The sequence below is a fragment of the Capricornis sumatraensis genome, chromosome 1, assembly GCF_032405125.1.
Source record: "Capricornis sumatraensis isolate serow.1 chromosome 1, serow.2, whole genome shotgun sequence".
Lineage (NCBI taxonomy): Eukaryota > Metazoa > Chordata > Mammalia > Artiodactyla > Bovidae > Capricornis > Capricornis sumatraensis.
In genome coordinates, this window is record NC_091069.1 from 233,996,755 (window position 1) to 234,016,375 (window position 19,621).

A 19,621-nucleotide genomic window follows, 5' to 3' on the forward strand; every position below is an offset into this window, starting at 1 on the left:
CCTTTCCTCATGGTAGTAATTCTGGCTAATAGAATGGATAGTTTTGAATTTTCCTAGAAATAGTACTCCAAAGTAGGTGTATCATCTTACACTCTAAACAGCAATGTATGAGTCCGTTATTTGCACGCCCTTGGTATGGCATCTACTTGTCATCATACTGGGTGTACTGTAGTGTTCCTTCTTGGTTCTATTGAGTTGGCCAAAAAGGAAAAACCCCAATGAACCTTTTGGCCAACCCAGTTATTTGTTAATCAGATTATCTTTTTTAAAAATTAATCTCCTACCAGATAAACTGTGACTTACTTTGTCTGCACCTGCATTTTTAATTGTATTTTTAAAATTCTGTTTAATGGTTAGTACCATTTTTGGTTAAGCTACGTTGTCTACTTCAAGGTTGCAAGGCTATATTCTCTAGGTTTACACTTTTAAAGACCAAAATCCATCTTTTGTGTACAGTTAAGTAACTGTTCATTTTTATTCATATTATTGTCCAGTTGCTCTAGCATACTTATTGGGGGTATGGAAACAAAAACACAATATCAGTATATAGTTTAGGAAGATATAGATCAAATAATCTGGGCCACTAAAACATGTAGTTCACATAACTTTGATTAACTTTACCGGTTTAATCTTGAAAGCTGTCAGAAGTAGCAGCTGAAAATAGACTATTTAAGCCAGGACATGGAAACAACCTAGATGTCCATCAGCAGATGAATGGATAAGAAAGCTGTGGTACATATACACAATGGAGTATTACTCAGCCATTAAAAAGAATTCATTTGAATCAGTTCTGATGAGATGGATGAAACTGGAGCCGATTATACAGAGTGAAGTAAGCCAGAAAGAAAAACACCAATACAGTATACTAACACATATATATGGAATTTAGAAAGATGGCAATGACGACCCTGTATGCAAGACAGGAAAAAAGACACAGCTGTGTATAACGGATTTTTGGACTCAGAGGGAGAGGGAGAGGGTGGGATGATTTTGGAGAATGGCATTCTATCATGTATACTATCATGTAAGAATTGAATCGCCAGTCTATGTCTGACGCAGGATACAGCATGCTTGGGGCTGGTGCACGGGGATAACCCACTGAGAATGTTATGGGGAGGGAGGTGGGAGGGGGGTTCATGTTTGGGAACACATGTAAGAAATATTTTAAAATTAAAAAAAAAAAAAAAGAAAATAGGCTATTTATTCTTGATAATAAGACTCAAGGAGGGATTATAAGGTGCTTTTGAGGGATAAAACAAGGGCCCACAGCACTAATTTCATTGTACTGGATGTGATGAGCCCCTTTGAATTTGACTAGGTTTAGAATCCTGGGTCTACCACTAGTTTCAAAATGCCAGGTCAGTTATAGTTACTTTTGAGTTAATTCCCAGGAGAAGAATAAAAGGGGCTGTTTCTCCTAATGGGCCGTTAGAACACTTTGATCTTTTCTTCAAGTAACACCCCTCCCTGTATCAGTCTGTCAAGTTTCCATCTTTGTTTCAAAGTCGGGGTAAAATACTTTTTTTTCCAGGTACCATTTCCAGAGTTTTCTAAGAGAACTAACTAATTGCCACACTTCAGAGGACACAGGACACCCCTGAGGTTCACAGGTAGTATAACTGAGGGCAGCCCATCTAAGATAAATTTAACCTCATGTTTAAGTCTTTCTGTCCTCACGTTTTGGCTAGAAAAATATTGTTTCTTCAATAGCCTCAGGATGTAATCCAAGCTCTATATAGATCAGCTTCAGATAGTCCATGTTCTTCCAATTTACAAACAGCTCCATTTCTCATTACTCCCCAGTTTCACTCTAAGCCAATCCCCATCTATCTTTACCGTTTTTTAAAACATCATTTCAGTGTTATCTGACATGCTGATGAATAACCTAGTGACTAAGGTTCCGAACACTGAAATCAAAAAAGCCCAGCTGTAGCTAACAAACCCTCGAATACCATGTGTCTATTCACCCGATCTATAGGCTGTTGGGAAATTACTATATAAACACAGCAATCGACAAATTTACCAAGTTGACTCCATATACAAAGGTAGTCCTCTGATCTGTGCAATGCAAAAAATTAAGAAAACAAAGGAAACCACTGAACTACACTTTGCTTGCTTGCCTGAGTTTTATCAGCTGTACAGATGTCATACCTTAAGAAATCATAAATTCAGATTCCTTCCTCTATCATAGCTCCTGATAACTGGTAGTGAACACACATCCGCATTTAAACTCAAGACATCTGAGCTAAGTCATACCAACTTCAACCATTATTTTGCCAGTATCTTCACTCTATACACTATTTCAGTTTCCAAAAAGAATACTGTAAGGAGGCCAAACAATGCCAGCTTTAGGTGACTTGAGAAAAGGAACATGGCAAATTTTTCCTGGTTTCCTTACCAATAGAATTTGGTGAAGTTTGATGGTTGCTACAATTTGGGAAAATCTAAAAAAACCAAAAGACAAAACATAAAGTGGACAGGCACTACAAACACTTACGACGTGTCACATGTATTTCAATCTACAGCTATTCTAACCAGTTTCCAGCTCTTTTCCAGTTTAATTTTTAATATTCTTAGGTTTCTCAAAGGATGAAACTAGAAATTTCTTCCTGAACTAAGAGTGGGATCACTTGACCTTTTAATTGGTAGAGACATCTATCACTAAGTCTAGCAGGTAGGATGCTAACACTTGAAAAAAAAAGGCAATGCAATGCACTTTTGCTCTACACATCATCGTAAGAAAGTATTATATTCTTACCATACCAGAATATTAGGATACGTTATATAAAAACTAAAAAAATGAGACATTGGGTTTTCATAAGTATATTTTAATTTTTTGAATTTTAACAACTCAAATAAAATTCAGCTAGTTAACATAAATACAGAGTAAATGCACATAATTTACAGCCACGTAACAGGAATGCAAGAATAGCAAACCTCACATAAATGGTCAAAGAATATCAACTCTTTGAAGTTGATTATTTAACTACAACTGACAGGTCATAATTTAAATGTTCACATATGCAGGGGTACACATTCAAAATGTTTATTAACACAAAAACTGAGTAAAAGAGGAATCTTCAGTTTCTAAAAGGAGTAGCATAAAAAGCAGAGTATAGATTGAGAAATATAAGGGCACAATGGAGAAGAGATCTGTGTAAGCTGAAAGTCTGTACACTGTACTAAGTACTTTTAATTAAAATCCCCTTCCAATTTAAATCATTTAGAAATATCTGTATTCTTAGGAATGTTGAAGTCATGATCAATACTAGAGAAAAAGGCTGTATTACATCCGGCAGCCCCAAAAGGGTCCCGACAGTACTAACAGTCTAGGCAGAAGAGCATGTAAACAACAGAAGACAGCACAGACAATGCCGGAAGATTAAAGGATAAACTGATTCCTAGCACTTAATTCTTTCAGGGTCAAATCAATATTTTTAGTGATCTAAAACAAATCTAAAAAATGCTGACATGACATATTTATACTCCAGTAAAAGAGTAAACACTCATTATTCTTAATAACCCAAACTCAGCTAGTCCTAATATAACCATGCCATTCCATAATGGGCATTTGGTTTTAGGAGACAGAGACATAGTTAAACAATGTAAATAATATTCTCTTGGTGTCAGCTTAAAAAAATCAATTACTTGCGGGTCTCATCTAGTTAACATTGGTTCCGCAAAGTAGCACACATAAGGAAAACCAAGCTTTGGTGACACAGTTTTTTCCCTGGATTTAAAAGCACTGTGTGGTACCCCACAATCACAGGTTGGTGATTCTCAGATGTGCACTCTGAAATCTAGTAAACTGTTTCTGTGAGCCAGAAGTACCAGAGTTCTTTATCTGCTGCTCTATGAATATGCTCTTCAGTATGGACCGCTTTAAACTGAAAGGAGCAATTCAATTTTCTGAGAAGATTCTCAAATAAAAGTACATACCAATTTGAAGAGTGCTGACTACCTCTATACAGTAATAAAGTTATCTGATAGATGAAAATAAAACACAGAATAAAAAAAATTTCAATGCTTTGTTTTTCTTGTTAAATGTTTGCACCAAAAAAAAAAAAAAACCCTCCCAAGAAATGTTTCAGACAGACTTTATATACAATTTTTATATATGTATTTTGTTAAATTATCTCTGTCATAAACTGCAGCAGATTGTATTTTTTTTGGGATAAAACAATTAAACATCATCGCTCCTTTCCAGCTGTCGCACAAAGAAAGCCTGAGACTCTAAGATCCTTTTCTTCCAGCACAGAAATATACTCAACTTTTAAAAGCTGAATACAATGCACTAAAAGGTCAAGGTCAACACAAATACAAACAGGAACAGAATATGAGTTCATCCTTGAAGGACACTTGTTATGAATTTGCTACAACTAAATAAGATGTTCCTTAGTTGCTGGTTTTCATATCATTCTTAACCATTTGTGGGTATTCAGATCACTAAATTAGAGTCTCTTGTACATTCGATACAACGTTTACACATCTTCACAAGGCAAATGGCACTGTATTAGGCAGTATAAGCGGCACCTGAAAATCGAAACACTGTAGGTTGACACTTTCTCTACAGATTTAAGTTATAAACCCTATTACTCTTTTCTTTTTTTTGGCATGTTTCTCACAATAAATGTCAAAGCTGAAATTCACCATAAAAGATATGAATAATCCCAAAGGTAATGAAACTGAATTTGCCTTTGGTCTCCAAATAGACTGGAATACTAATTCCAATCGAAGCACCTCAAAAACATCCAGTTACTGTTGATTACAAGGAAGTTAAGAAGGTGGAGGAATTTAACAGGGCACTGTGTTTCACTGGTGACAGCAGAGAAAGCTTGCAATGACACTATGTTTTTTATGTTAGGGGCACTGCAGTACACGTAAGAATACTTAAAACATTTATTATATTAAAGATCCCCCAAACAATATACCTAAATCCCAGAAAAAAAAAATGTTATGAATACTGTTCCTGCCTAATACATTAACCAATGTTTTAAAAAAATAATCCAACATGGGAATCCTCTCCTACTCACACCCCTCTAACCTCCCAAAAGGCCACAAAGTGCATTCACAAAGAGTCATTCTTAAGATAAAGCCATTGCACACAACGTACAGTTCATGTATACCGAAATGAGTACCACACTGGAGTTTAATGGTAGAAGCTTCATACACCAGTATAGCAACAACCATAAGCAAAAGTCTTTAATATTAGAGACTTACAGCAAGTATCTTCACAAGGGCCATACATATAATAAATACACTTACAGTATTAAAAGGTGCAGTTGATCTCAACAGCAAAATGTAAAAGCTATCTCTTGTTAATACACTTCATCTGAATTAACTTGCATTTTTAAAATGATTTACCATTCAAGAAATTAGGATGGAATAAATTTCTTATGCAAAGTAGTTTGTTCACTTATAAAACTATAAGTCAGTTAGGATCACTATCCACTCAATCAGATAACAGAGGCCCTTCTATAAATGTTTATGCTACCCCGGATTCTTATAATGTTGCCTTAAAAAGAAAAACGCCTTCTAAAGGCAAAGCTGAAAATTACCATTTTCTCTACTAAATAATGCAATGTATGAAGATCTTCCAGAAATAATCCAAAGGTTCAAATTCTTAATGTGAAACTAGAGAAAGATCCAGAAGCAGTACATTTTTTTTCACTTTAAGAAAATACTTAGGTATGATGGGTGATAATTTAAGTTCATAATTAGTTAAGTCACTGAAGAGACATTGCATTCATTCATGTATCATTAGGTTAGACAAGATAAGAGAACATGCTCAAGTTGTCGAAATGGCCAACAATCAACATTTTGCTGGCTTATTTTGTCCCAAACTATTACCATTTGAGTTGATACACTGAGCAATTTTAGTGTTCACACTGGGCTAAACGTAACACACCTGTGAGCAGTAGAAATCAACACATTTTAAAACTAAAAGTAAGCACAATATTTAGATATTACTTCATTTGTCAAAAACAGTGACTACCAATACCAAACAATTACCTTTAAAATACAGTGCCAAGTCCTCTCAAGGAAATGTAAATACTAGTATTGTTACTTTCCAATTTCATAGGAACTATACAGAAGCCGGATGTTAAGAAATTTATGACTGTTAAAACTTTCTTTGGATAGTTCTAGTATATATTACGGATGGCTTTGTCTAGAAGACTGGGAAAGTGCTCATGGAATAAACACTTACTCTGGTTGCCATAAATCAACAAAACGCCAACGGTATCCTGTAGACGTGACAGAGAAAATGGCAATTTTGAGGAAGGGGTGCTTCTAAAGGCTTTTTCTTGGAGGCAGCCACGGGTTTTTTTTCCACATTACTAAAAAGACTAAGTAATGTGGTTACAATTACTTTAATTCCTACAACCAAACTTCCACGTAGGCACAGTTCCATGTTCCCACGCTATTTCCCTTCTGTCCGCCATGCTGGCTCTGGTGCTCCATGGTCCAATTTCTCTTTTGGTCTTCCCTCTTTACAGCACAGCAGTCTGGCGGTGCTATCCATTGAGCAGGTAGACCACCAGCTCATAGGTGGCCATCATAATGGCTGTGTTTGGAATCTGTCTCACCAGATGAGTTGTCAGACCACGGTAAAGAGAGCCATAGCCTTCTTCTTGAACGAGCAAAGATAATGTCTGAAAAAAGGATCTATATTTTGTTCCCTCTTCACGCAGTCTTGTTCTTACAACTTCTGTATAGGGAAAAAAAAAAGTCATTTTATTTAAATGTTAATAATATCTTTATACCCTCCTAATATTGAGCACATTCCATTTATCAGACTGTAAGCGTGAGCTCAGAATAAGTGAGGAGTGATTTTTTTAAATGTAACTTACTGACACGAGTTATTTTAACACCACCAAACTCCTAAGTTAGCTAGCTAAAATCACGCATACTAATTATAAAATTTCATAGGTTCCTGAATGGTAGAAGACAGAATAAACAAAAGTATCTGCTGCATACTAGATATAGATAAGAGAGAGAAAAGATGTGATTAAAAGAAAGGTAGAACAGGAAAGAGAATACAGGTGGTATCAAAGATGAATACAGGACTTGCCTGGTGGTACAGTGGATAGGAACCTGCCTGCCAATGCAGGGGACACGGGTTTGATCCCTGGTCAGGGAAGATTCCACATGCCAAGGAACAGCTAAGCCCACGTGCTGCAACTACTGAGCCCACATGCACCTAGAGCCTTGCTCCACAGTAAGAGAAGAGAGCACAATGAAAAGCCCCTGAGCTCACCAAAACGATGAGTAGCCTCCGCTGGCCACAACTGGGAAAGCTCTCATGCAGCAACAAATATAAACAAATCTTAGTGGGGAAAAAAGCCCTATGCCACTCATACCTATTAGATCCCATTATGATGAACTGTGTTTTGTTATACTGTAATTCAGTAAAATGATAAACTGTTCTAATAAATGGGCCACGGGCTGAAGTGGGAAAGTATTTCAGAGTTAATGGGTTACTCATACACATCCAGGGCTTTCCTGGTAGCTCAGTGTGAAGAGTCCTCCTGCCAAGGCAGGAGATGTGGGTTTGATCCCTGGGTCAGGAAGATCCCCTAGAGAAGGAAACTGCAACCCACTGCAGTATTCTTGCCTGGGAAACCCCGTGGAAAGCAGTGCCTGGCAGGCTACAGTCTACTGGGTTGCAAAGAGTTGGATGTGACTAAGCGACTGATTAACAACGTACACCGTCCCGTCCTCTCACCGTGTGGATACGCTATACTTGTGGCACACGTTTTTGAGGTGGCGGCAGCTAGCATCATTCCCACAAAATCGGACGCTTCTTTTACAGACTCTTCTTCGTTTTCCATTGTAGAAGCAATCTTATATTCTAGTAGTTTTTGCTTAATACTTTCATATATAACAAAATGGATGACAGTCTCTGATATGCCAGCATATGAAGCAGACATGCCCCTATAAAATCCTCTAAGTCCATCTGTCTGATACACTTTACGGACACACTCGAAAGCACCCATTCGCTTTTCCCCACGGTTCCTGAGAAGCAAAAAGGAAAAAAAATCTTATTAACATAAATAAAGTAGTACAGCTTTTTAAATAAAGTAAATGCAATATATAGGAAGAGGCCACTCTACTCAAGAATAACCCTCTTTAATTCATGAGGATGTACAAATGAGAATTTAAAAACATTTAGACTTCCTACTCTTTTCTCTCAAGTCTGTCATATCAGACAGATAACTTATAAGGTAGTTTATTTTACTGAATGCAAAACAAACTACATTGAACCTCCAGTTTCACTGAAGTTTGTATTGTAGGAATAAGCAACAAAATCCACCGTGACTGCAGCTCAAGAGAAAAACAAAATAAAATAAAAACCCCTCACGTTATACTAAATGCAGTTCTAAGCTGAGAAGATTTCTTTAGCATTTAATAACACATAAAAAGAATGACTGAAACACCAAGGACAACAGACTATTGAGAAGTACACTTAAGGTGATTTCAGTGCACTGGAGGGATTCTTTCAAGCCCACCCAATTTCTCCCCCAAAATGACTGGGTGCATTTAAGTCAAATTTTCTATGATCGTTTGAAGGTAATGGCTGTCTCTTTTACCTCAGTAAATAGTGAATGAGGACGTCTATGTTATCAAGTATGTATTGAGCACTGTGCCCAAGACAGCTTTCTTAGTGCTGCTTAAGCGTGCAACATCTTTGATACAATTCTGAGTTCATAAAAATATTTATTACCTTCACTATGATTCCCTCAATAGAACTTTATCTGTAAGAAATGGGTTTAAATTCTACCCACAGGGAAAGAAATAAAAAAGTTAACTGTTTATAAATTATATACAACCTGCTTATGATGTAACAAAATAAAATCACAACTAAGACATCTACCTGATAACCTACAGATTCTCCAACTTTATAAACTAGTAACTGTCTTGAATAACTATCCTCAACTAATGGTACTGAATAAATTACCTTCTTAGTTGAGTGATCCACACAACCAACTGTAATTAGTTTCGGCTGTCAAATTCTTTCTTACAAGAAAGTTAAGAGAGCTCTAAGTCCTAAAGGATAACATGCAAACATATTCGCCCTATTCTCGGTCTCAGTGTTGTAAGGTAGCGCACCTTCAAATCAACCTTCCACTACTACCCCAACCCTACTCTTAAGCCTAAAAAATTGTGCTGGCTTTACTATTACTTTTCACCTAAATCCACCCTCTAAATACTGAAGCATACATTCCCCTGGTAGTTTGTAATAGTACAATACAGCCTGGCATCTCACACTTTTCAACCTTTGGGTTGTCTTATCTACCACTACCTTTCAGTTTCCTGACTTCAAAATAAACTTTGAGTCTTGCCATAACACTGTACTTAGGTTTCACTAAAAATTATTCCAGATGAAATAAGGACTAGACATTTTAAGTCTCCAAGTGACATACAATTCCACATGACAAAACGCAGAAAACAGATCTTTAGGCAGGCATAATTGTTAATGATTTCTTAGGTCAGTTTTATTTATAGTCTACAAGATATAACACTAGGCTTACCAAACCCTAAAATATAAGAAACAGTGAAAATCTTTTATATATAGCCTACTCCAGACTGAAGGGTTAAATTAGTTTCAAAACAATTAATGTGATTATTATTATTACAACACACCAGACAGATCATCTCTCTACTTAAAAAAGTGTTACCCTCTCCCCATCCTTCATTCTGAAGGCCAATGGGAGCTGAGATGGCAGGACTCTAAGCTATACCACTTTTGGCCTTTCTCTCAGTTCCCAGAACTTGCCACAGGCATAAACTTAAAGATATGTGAGGTGTGCACTGACTAGTGCCTCTGCTTAAAATGGGTTCAAAAACCATTCATTGACTATTCCATTAAAATTGGTCCCCACTGTTTCCAGAGGTATCTCTAGAACCTACCAGTACCTGTTCATTACAGATATATTGAATGAATGAATCTTGCTGCCATAAAGTGACTAGGGGTAACAGATGAAGTTCATGAATACATGAGAGCTAAAATCCATGCTAGAACACTTCGCTGTACAAGGTTCTGGAGTTTGAACAATGATCCTCAAAGACTCAGTCTAGACTCACTGATCATGTAGTTAGTTTATTTAGGTATTTAGAAGTGTTGATTATAATCACACATGGGGTGAATGAAATGAGGGGAAAAACATGGTTAGATACCTGGCACTAGATACCAATTTATAGAAAAAATTTTGTTGAAGCCAACTTTAATGAATTAACATACCTTGCATCGAGCTGTAATCGAGTCTTTATAAGCCAAATGGGGTTGGTCGCTGTGATTGCAGTAAAACCTAAACAAACATGTTTAAAATGAACTCTGGTAAAAATGAAGGACACACTATTAACCTCAAGGTTTTTTAAAACTTTATGTAAGTCTATATTTTAAAAAATGCATATAAATATTTACCTATAAACTGATGTATGCTTTACACTTTTGTTTTACAAATCCATTCACAACCATGAACATTTGTACTTTATTTTAAATTTAGTCTCAAAGTCTGACTCATAACTAAAAAAATTTTTAAGAACAAAATCTGATTATATATAATTCATCTTCCAATACATTCAGAATACCCTCTGGGCACCCTCTATTCTCTAAATTTAGAAACCCATTTGTGCAGACACATAGAAATTTTGTGTATTTTAGGGCTTTTTAGCATGCAAACTCTACAACAGCTACTTAGGGTCCAACTAACATCACAAATCACTATGTTCAAAATGGAGTCTACATAAACGTCAGCATTTACTAATATTTGATCTTAAGTTGACTATATGACAGAATTATTGTTTGGCCTTATGAATACTTTATGTAACCATATACTTGTTAATACTGTTAAAATAATGGTATCACAGAGATATGGTTTCTGTTGAACAATTAAAAAGGGCAGATCTATTTTTTCATCCACTTAAAGACATACAAAAACTTAAAAGTACAAAAAGTTACAAATCAGAACTTCCCTTTCACTTTGAGACACTGAAGAGAGAAACTGAAGGTAGAAGGTAGCTTTATTAAAACTTTAAAACTAAAGTACTAGGTATTAACTATCAGTGTGGAAGGGTGGTCCCCTAAGGTGGCTGATTTCAGGCAGTAAATTAAGATCTCTTGTATGTTTCTAGGCTAGTGTGTATCTTTTACTTGCTATCTTCCTAGAGCTACGGAAAAATAGCACACGAAATGCAATCTTGATGATAGAAATTTATGGAGATTGCTTCATCTATACAAAACAGGGTTTTCATAATATAATGCTTGTGAAATATTTAAGATTAGCTGCTACACAAATTTCATAGAATTACCTTTCATCAACCTACATTTATTCAATTGGCCTTAAAATTCAGTGAAAACTTACATGCAAAAATGTCTAAGGATCTTAACTGTTAATACTTTCTATCAAATACTAGCAGGTCAAGCACATTATTTTTAGAAAGGCTTTGAAATATAATCAGCACACTAATATTAGTAAAGTACTTTCAGGAACAAAAATGCTGTGGTACTACATTGTTTACTGATCGGAATTTAGCCTCATAGGTTCTTTCCCCTTCTATAATGTCAGATCATTAGCTAACTCCAATTTTACTCCTTTAATCCACTATATTAATATTGCAGAAATAGCCAGATGTTTCACAAAAAGATGCTCAAATTGAATCTATTATCAACTAAGATAAATGAAACAAAAGTTTGGTTTAATAACTCCTTTAATAATTTTTTAATGATTATATAGTCTCCATTTCTCTTAAGTGCTTTTAATGCTACATACATACATGTAAAATTAGACAGGGATCAACAATTTTGTAAGGATCAGCCAGTACCAAAACAATAAAAATTGAATGTGCTGAACAGGGTGTCAGGAAGATGTTTTAAAAGGTTCTTTTCACGCATATATTCTTGATAAAAGGAAAGAGAAGAAAACTATGAAACCAGATCAGTTTAAATGGAATAGATTTGTGCATGGCCTGGCTTAATTAAGAATAAAGTATCTTGAATCTCATTTTTCTAAGTGAAAAAGTCAAACTAAAGATATTTAAATTATATTCTAAAGCAAACGTGAACCTGACATCAGAATTCTGATCATACCCCTAATTTAATAATTCTTTATTTTAAACCTAAATATCTGTATTAGCTAAATGTCTGTACAGTAATATTAGGAGTTTATCATCAAAAGGCCTCTAAGCAGCACAAACCAACAAAATACTCTCCATTACTCAAAATAGTTTTTATTAATTATTCTGTGGAAATTTTAAGAAAAAAATTTGCTTTATTAAACTTTGAAAGCCTAAAACTGGGTTATCAAACTTAAGCATCAAAGCTTTCTAAAAAAATAAAGTTCTATGTCTAAAAATATAAACTGAGTACCTAAATTTATGAACACTCTTTCAAGTCTCAAATTCCTCAATTAGAGGCTGAAAAAAACGCCATATATGAAAACTTAAAATATTATAATACATATTTGTAATTATTACTAGGGATAAATTTTTAATTACCCATAATTAAGTTTTAATTATGCTCTGTATATGTTAATAAACAATGATAGGAAGCAAACAACAGGTATTTCTCACTTAACTAAAATTCATTTCCAGATACAGACTGACCTATGGAACGTGACACACTAAAATTTAAGTGAAAGAATGACATCATCTTGTCCCTATAAAGTCTGAGCTTACTACAGCTGGGACTCACTCTCCCAGTAAAAAGCTAGCTCAATAAACACACTGCCTCACTGTCAGCAAACCATTAAGTTAAAGAAAAGAATCGATATATAATCCACAGGTTTTTTTAGCTATTGTTCCTTTACTAGCTCTGGTCCTAGTACATTCTCTTAACTGAAAACATTCTAATAAATTACGGAGACAGTATTAGGCTGATGAAATCTAGAAAACATAATCTATTAGTTAAAAAAATCAAACAAGCAGGAAGAAACAAATTTATTACTAACTTTGAATTATATATGGTAAGGTGATTTGCAGCTGGCAAATAGCTTAAGTTAAACACCTTCCTACTTCTTTTAAGATAAACATACACAAAGATACTGGGAACGGTTCCCCTGAAATTTAGACATTTCCTGTTACTTTTATTTTGGCATTTAAATTTTGTGACATTTTGATAATATGCTATTTCATATTAATATTCTGAGTACCCTGTTAAATATTAAAACTGACTTATCTATTTGTAGGTTAAAAAGAATCAATATTGCTCCAGTCAATAAAATCAAAATGGCAATATACTGGCCATACTATTAGTAATATAGTTAATATTTTATTAGAAAGTTTAAAAAATCTTTTAAATGTAATTTTTAAAGCTTTGTTTCATTTAAGATTCCATTTGATAATGTAAACCAATTAAAAACCAGAACAACAGAAATCCATATAATAAACTTGCTGAAAATGTCTATTTCATTAAGTGAGTGATACCTGTAGTATTGCATTTTCAGTACTTTTTATTAACTTCTGTAAGAACAAAGCCCACCTAACCTTTGAAGAGAAATATATTAAAAACAAAACAAAACACACAAAAAAAACTAATTAAAACTAAAATAAGATCCCATATATTCTTATCCCGTATTTGGAAAGTAATGGTAGGTATTAAGATCAATGTTTTTGCAAGAAAGTAGAAAGCCAAGTATCAACAGACAAGAATGGAAAGCACTGTATTAGACTTTTAAAACATGTTATACTAACAAAGAGAACTACTATTTTCTAAAAGTTGTCAGATGGTATGATACCATTTACAGCTATGTAAATCTTAAATACTACTAAGGAATTCTTTGGAGGTCAAGGCTATTATGGCCAAGCTAAAGACCCCAGGCTTTTATTAACAATAACTGAAAAGTTACTCCATTCTTCCTTCTAGAAGGAGTTTATCAAAGAATCAGAATTAAAGTTTTATGAAATACTCAGATAATGCACACACAAATTCAGGAAATAAAAATTCATTTCCCGCCTTCTATTCAACAGCTATTATAAATTCCCAGGGTGTGTTTCTTATAACTAGAGGCTGCAAGAGATGCTCAGATCAGTACTCACGAGGTTTAAGTTAGTCCATATTTCTACAGGAAGTGACCTGCGGATGGGGAGCATGAGATGACACGATCTCACTCTTTTCTCGGGAGAAATGTACAGTAAATGCCTAAAATAGACACAGGCTTTTCTGTATCATAACAACAAGCAGTGACCTCATCAGAAACACGTGTACAAAATGAATCCCATTGGAAGGATTTGAGAAATATTTACTGTGAGATCTAACTTTTGAAAATTTTAAGTTAAAAAAGAAAAAGGAATATCAGAATGGGCCATAATTTTTTTTTTAAAGTACCGAGTACTGAAAATTCTGCCATCTGTAGCAGTTTTGAGAGTCTAAATACTTACCCAAAAGAAGATCAATTATGCCTTAATGAAAAAATGCTAACCTTGTCAAAGCAGAAATCTAAGAAAATATTCAGAGCAGACTGTCATATCCCATTTTCCTACCATTATTATTTACCATGCTCAGAGCTGAAATCACAAATATTTTCTGTTCTTTAACAATCAGTTTATTTGGTAAATCTAAAAAACAACAACAAAAAACCCAGAGGAGTTCCCTGGCAGTCCAGTGATTAGGACTTGGCACTTTTACTGCCATGGGCCCAGCTCTGATCCCTGGCCAGGGAATCAAGATTCCGTAAGCCACACAGCATGGCCAAAAAATATTTAAATTAAATTAAAAAAAAAAAAAAGTAAAAATTAAAAAAATAGAAAATTCAAGGAACTTCAGTTTATAACTGTACTTTTTAAAAAATGTAACATATAGGTGGCTACAATAGTAGTACCTTTCACTTTCTGTACTATGATCAGTAATACTGCACATCCATTTTTATAAAATATTTTGTATTCAGTTTCTTGTGCTCTACGAAACAAAAAACAGGAAGAATGTTTACATGAAAACACACAAAACATCTAACCATCCATCTAGCTGAATAAACTGCCAGGGATAAATTATTTTAAAAAATATTTTATAATGTAAAACAAAATTTCTATTTAATGAGTAAAAATTTAACCTTAAGCTTTAAGTCAAATAGAAAATGTACCTTGAACACTATTAACACAAACAAATAAAACCCACTAGTATCTAGGAAATGTTAAATGATTACATTACTGCTATTAAAAAAATTAAGCAATCACTGTGTAAATATATTATCCAATAAAAATCAGAATTCATCTCTGTTAAATCTATACTGTTATATATAAAAGTATATATAAACCAGATAAAAACTTTGGAAGATTGGGAGTTACTATAGAAGAAAAAAATTTAATACTATTCTTACTGTATACACACCTTTGTGTAGGTGTATACAGAGGGATATGCAAACTCATTTAAACAAAAACACACAAAAACCCTCAAGAAAATAAATATACCCTCAATGATTAAGATATATTTAGTCTGCCAAAGGTCATATGTGGGGGGAGGGGGGAAGGTAGTAAAACAAAGTCACTATTACTTAACCTGATTAAGCAGCCTCAAAACTAGAAAAAAGTTTAATGCATGAAAATTTATAGCTCAAGTTGAGAGTCTACAAATTCTTACATTATTTCCTTGAAACACTAAAACAAATGAAAATAAGACAGCCTTTAAATAAACTGTCCTTTAAATTAAATAGGTTTAATATTCAATTTCATATGAATAGACTGCAAAAGGCAACTGAACCAAGAGGTTACTTGGAATAAAAATTATGTACATAGTTACTAAACCCTTAATGCATGTGCTATTTGATGTGGCAAAATCTTGCAGGCGTTATCAACAGTGGTACATTTTTTATACTAAAGTGACAAGGTTAGCATTTTTTTGAATAGTAAGAAAACAAATTTTCAAATGACTGCCTCTAAGCACTTTGCACCCCCAGTTCATATTTTGAAGACCTCTAAAAATGATCCTGAAGAAAAACCAGTCTACATTATTACAAGAGTGAAGGGGGCCAAAGGCTACCTTAACAAGTCTGCATGGGACCATTCAGTTTCACCAACCATGTAGCTATGTATAAAAACTGCAAAGCTAAATATTATTGCTCATGAACAGTTGCAAAGAAGCTCTGAAGATGTAATTCTCAGAAAAAATCTAACTGCAAACAAATGGAAGAAGTATTTTCAAATTACACAAATGTATAGTACAATACTCTCTGAACAATGTAAGTCTTTCAGTTTACCAAAATTCAAGAAATTCAAGTTGGGAAACAGTATCAACGCATAGATAAAAACAGAACTACAAGTTAACATTCATACACATTTGAGAAAAAAGTACAAAATGACAATTCCACTGAAAATCTTTGCAGTATGATACAAATATAGTAATAAATTTTGATGAGATAGTCTAATGAAAGATGTTCCAGTGGGAATTGGTTTTCTGAAACCCTAAATTTGCAATACTGAATATATTAACAACTATCCTCAACTTAAAATAATTGCTTACCTACTTTCTTGGCATCAAGTCTTTCAAAAAAGAAAGATTAACATTTCTTTACAATTTTCTGGGGTTAAAAAAACAAAAACATGAACACTGATAATCCAGAAATATATTCTTAAAGACCCTAACATAGTGGTTATATATTTTGAAATTAGCCACTAACTTTATAGACTCAAATTTGGAGAGAAAAGTCATAGATATTCATATCCAACACTTATCAAAATATATTAAAAAACTCTAACTGTAACTAGATGATCTCTGTGGTATTAAAGAACTGATTTTCAAAATATAACCTAAGGTAATGGAGAGTCACATAAACTACCTAACTTGCCTAAGATCTCTTTTCTTTGGTAAAGAGTATTTCACCACCTTGATCTTTAAAGCTTTACTTTCCAGTTTTGAAACTCTGTGAGTCAGTCAACAATAACTAAATATAAAAAGCCATAAAAATAATTTGTAAGGTATGTACTAGATTATATGGCTACTGACCTCTCGGAAATTAGTATTTCAAACTTACACTTAGTTCATTAATTATGTGGTTGAAATTGATCCAATTTATTTCTAAACAGAAAATAGTTAACTCATTATCAAGCATCTGACATTCAATTTCTCGATCAACAGTTGATACAGGTAGTTATAATTTGCTTTATAAAGTCACAGCATAATTTAGAAATGCGAGGCATGATTGAATATGCACCAAATCTCAGAACTAGAGAGAATTTTCTGATGAGAAATAAAGGTCATGGCTTTGTCTAACATGCATGGCAGCAAATGATTCCAGAACCATACTGGTCAAACCAATCTCCCAGACTATCTTTAAGGCAGTGCAGAGGTCCAAGACTAGCTGTTTTAACTCACAATCATATATTCTCATGAATGATGATGAAAGAGTTCCTGGAAACATTTCTAGAGCAAGCTTGTACAGGTATCTGGTGCACAGCTACATTTTCAGTGCTATCTTAGTGTGATTTATGTGGAATGCTAAACATATTTTTCAATACATACATTATAATAACTGAGTTATCAGTAATACACCACTCACAAAAATTTCAGCATTTGAGCACAGGACAAAATGAATACTTTACCAAGAACTGCCGGCACATTTCAGACAGAAGCCAAAACATGCAGCAAAAAAGGAAAAGGCACTAACAGAAATTGAGGAGAAAAGAGTAAATTACAGCTCTATAATTTTAAGTGTAATTATGGTTGGATTCTTAAAACAGTTAAAAGTGATCACAAAATATTCAGCGGACTACACAAGACAATGTAAATATTATATTACCTGCATGTATCACAAACTTCTAAATACATAAATGCCAACTGACAACAGATTTTACATATACTATTTAATAAAATGTATGGTATACTAAAAAATGTAAAAATCATGCTTGCAGATGTGAATCAATGAAAAGCACATTGCCTTAACTTTACAAGGTTAAATTCATCAAAAAGCAATATTAAGTCTCTAGGTGTCAGAAAATTTTGTTTTTTAATATCATGTATATTCATACCTGCCATTGCAGCTGAAATCATGTGTACCTGGGTAGAATCAGGATCAAATAAACCATTCAACTTTTCCTTGCAGTTTGAATAAGCAGCAAAGTATATGGCTCTAAAATAAAGATTTTAGTTTTGTCAATAAGCATGTTGCTTAATTAGTAAGATTTACATGGCATATAAATTGATCTTTATTATTTCAGAGTCCAGAAATCTAAAAACATAAAACAAAATCTTAAGTTATTATTTACATTTTCATGTACTATCTACGTATTTTTAAAGAAAACCATGAAGTATTTTTTGTATTGACTTGTTAAAGATAAACTTAAATGTAAAGCATTCTCAAACAGATGCTCATATCCCAATATTTTAACAGCAACTGACTGAAACAAAAAGTGTTTGTGTAAGACTTTGATGATCAGAAAACACATGAATAAGGCTGAAAGGCCTATATAGCACTAAGGGTAAGTTAAATACATGACAGGAGATGTGATGTGGGTATTTTATGTTGTTTTTGAAGAGAGGAAGGCAGAACTAACAATCAAAGTGAATGTTCAACAATTTTGACACACTGTGCTATATATCAACCTATACTACACAGAGAGTAGCTTACAGCATCCCTAAACAGACAGAACAACTGCAAAAGAAATCAGTCACACTGGGTCGTATCAGGTATTCTAACATTTGTAAACACTGCATTAAATTTATAAATATTTTCCCTGCTAACTTATTAACTGTGACTTTATGCATTCAACTACCTCCTCACTGTTGATAGCTTTCCGGGCATTGAGTTACTTGCTGCTGTATCAAATATCTTGTTATTTTCCAACAATCCTGATTCTCTGTCTAAGAAGGGAAAGGCAAATCTCACTGATGTGTTTTTTTTAAACGTGCTTAAGAAAATATGGAAGTCAATAAAACTGAAAATGAAATATTCTTTTTCTTGAAAAAAAAAAAGGATATACTGAATGATATCAAAGTAGGAAGAGAATAAACACTGAATTACTAGATATGAATAAGAAAAAAAAGCACCCTAATGAGAAAATGGGCAAGGAATATGCATATGTAATTCACACAAGAGAGATACAAATGAAAAACAGTTACAAGGAAGAGGACATGAAAGCACCAATATAAAACATATTAAAACAGCAAAAATCATGGCTAATCTATTTGGCAAGTATTAAAATACATGGAGAGTTGCCAACATTTGTAATATGTGGATAAAGAGCAACTAATTCCCTACTTGAGAATAAAAGGATGGGATGCCTTTTCAGAAGGGATTTGAGCAATTATTCGCTAGCTTTAAATGTTTATATGCCCTTCTGTCCAGAAATTCTACTTTTAGGTAACTATCCTAAAGAAAAATACTTGCTTAAGTACTCACAGATAAACGCACAGCTATGTTTCCAAAACCATTGTTTTTAACAGCAAAAATCTGGAAATAAATCTAAAGGTTTACAAATAAGGGGGTCAATCATACTATAAAAGTTTTAAAAAACTCAGCTATTTTCATGGAAAAAGCTTCAAGACAAACTTGGTGAATAGTTCAATACAATTCAATTTGTATAAATGATAATAAACATATATACTGTGCTTTTCATGTACACAATTAGCCAGAAAAAAATAAAGGAAGACTTTAAACCAAACTTTTATCATATGGGCAGGGCAGAGAGTAAC

At 33.8% G+C, this 19,621-nt stretch overlaps 1 protein-coding gene across 1 annotated transcript in view; it reads right to left on the minus strand.

The window, feature by feature from the left end:
• Positions 1-2,884: 2,884 nt before the first annotated feature.
• The window catches only part of SLC25A36 (solute carrier family 25 member 36), a 34,665-nt gene continuing 17,928 nt past the window's right edge, over positions 2,885-19,621 (minus strand). The window contains exons 4-7 of the mRNA XM_068965512.1: positions 17,959-18,059; positions 10,244-10,310; positions 7,727-8,016; positions 2,885-6,709 (exon numbers count right to left, since the gene is read on the minus strand). Of these exons, the coding sequence (XP_068821613.1) occupies positions 6,516-6,709; positions 7,727-8,016; positions 10,244-10,310; positions 17,959-18,059 (652 nt within the window). The 3' untranslated portion in view covers positions 2,885-6,515. The remainder of the gene's footprint in view (positions 6,710-7,726; positions 8,017-10,243; positions 10,311-17,958; positions 18,060-19,621) is intronic.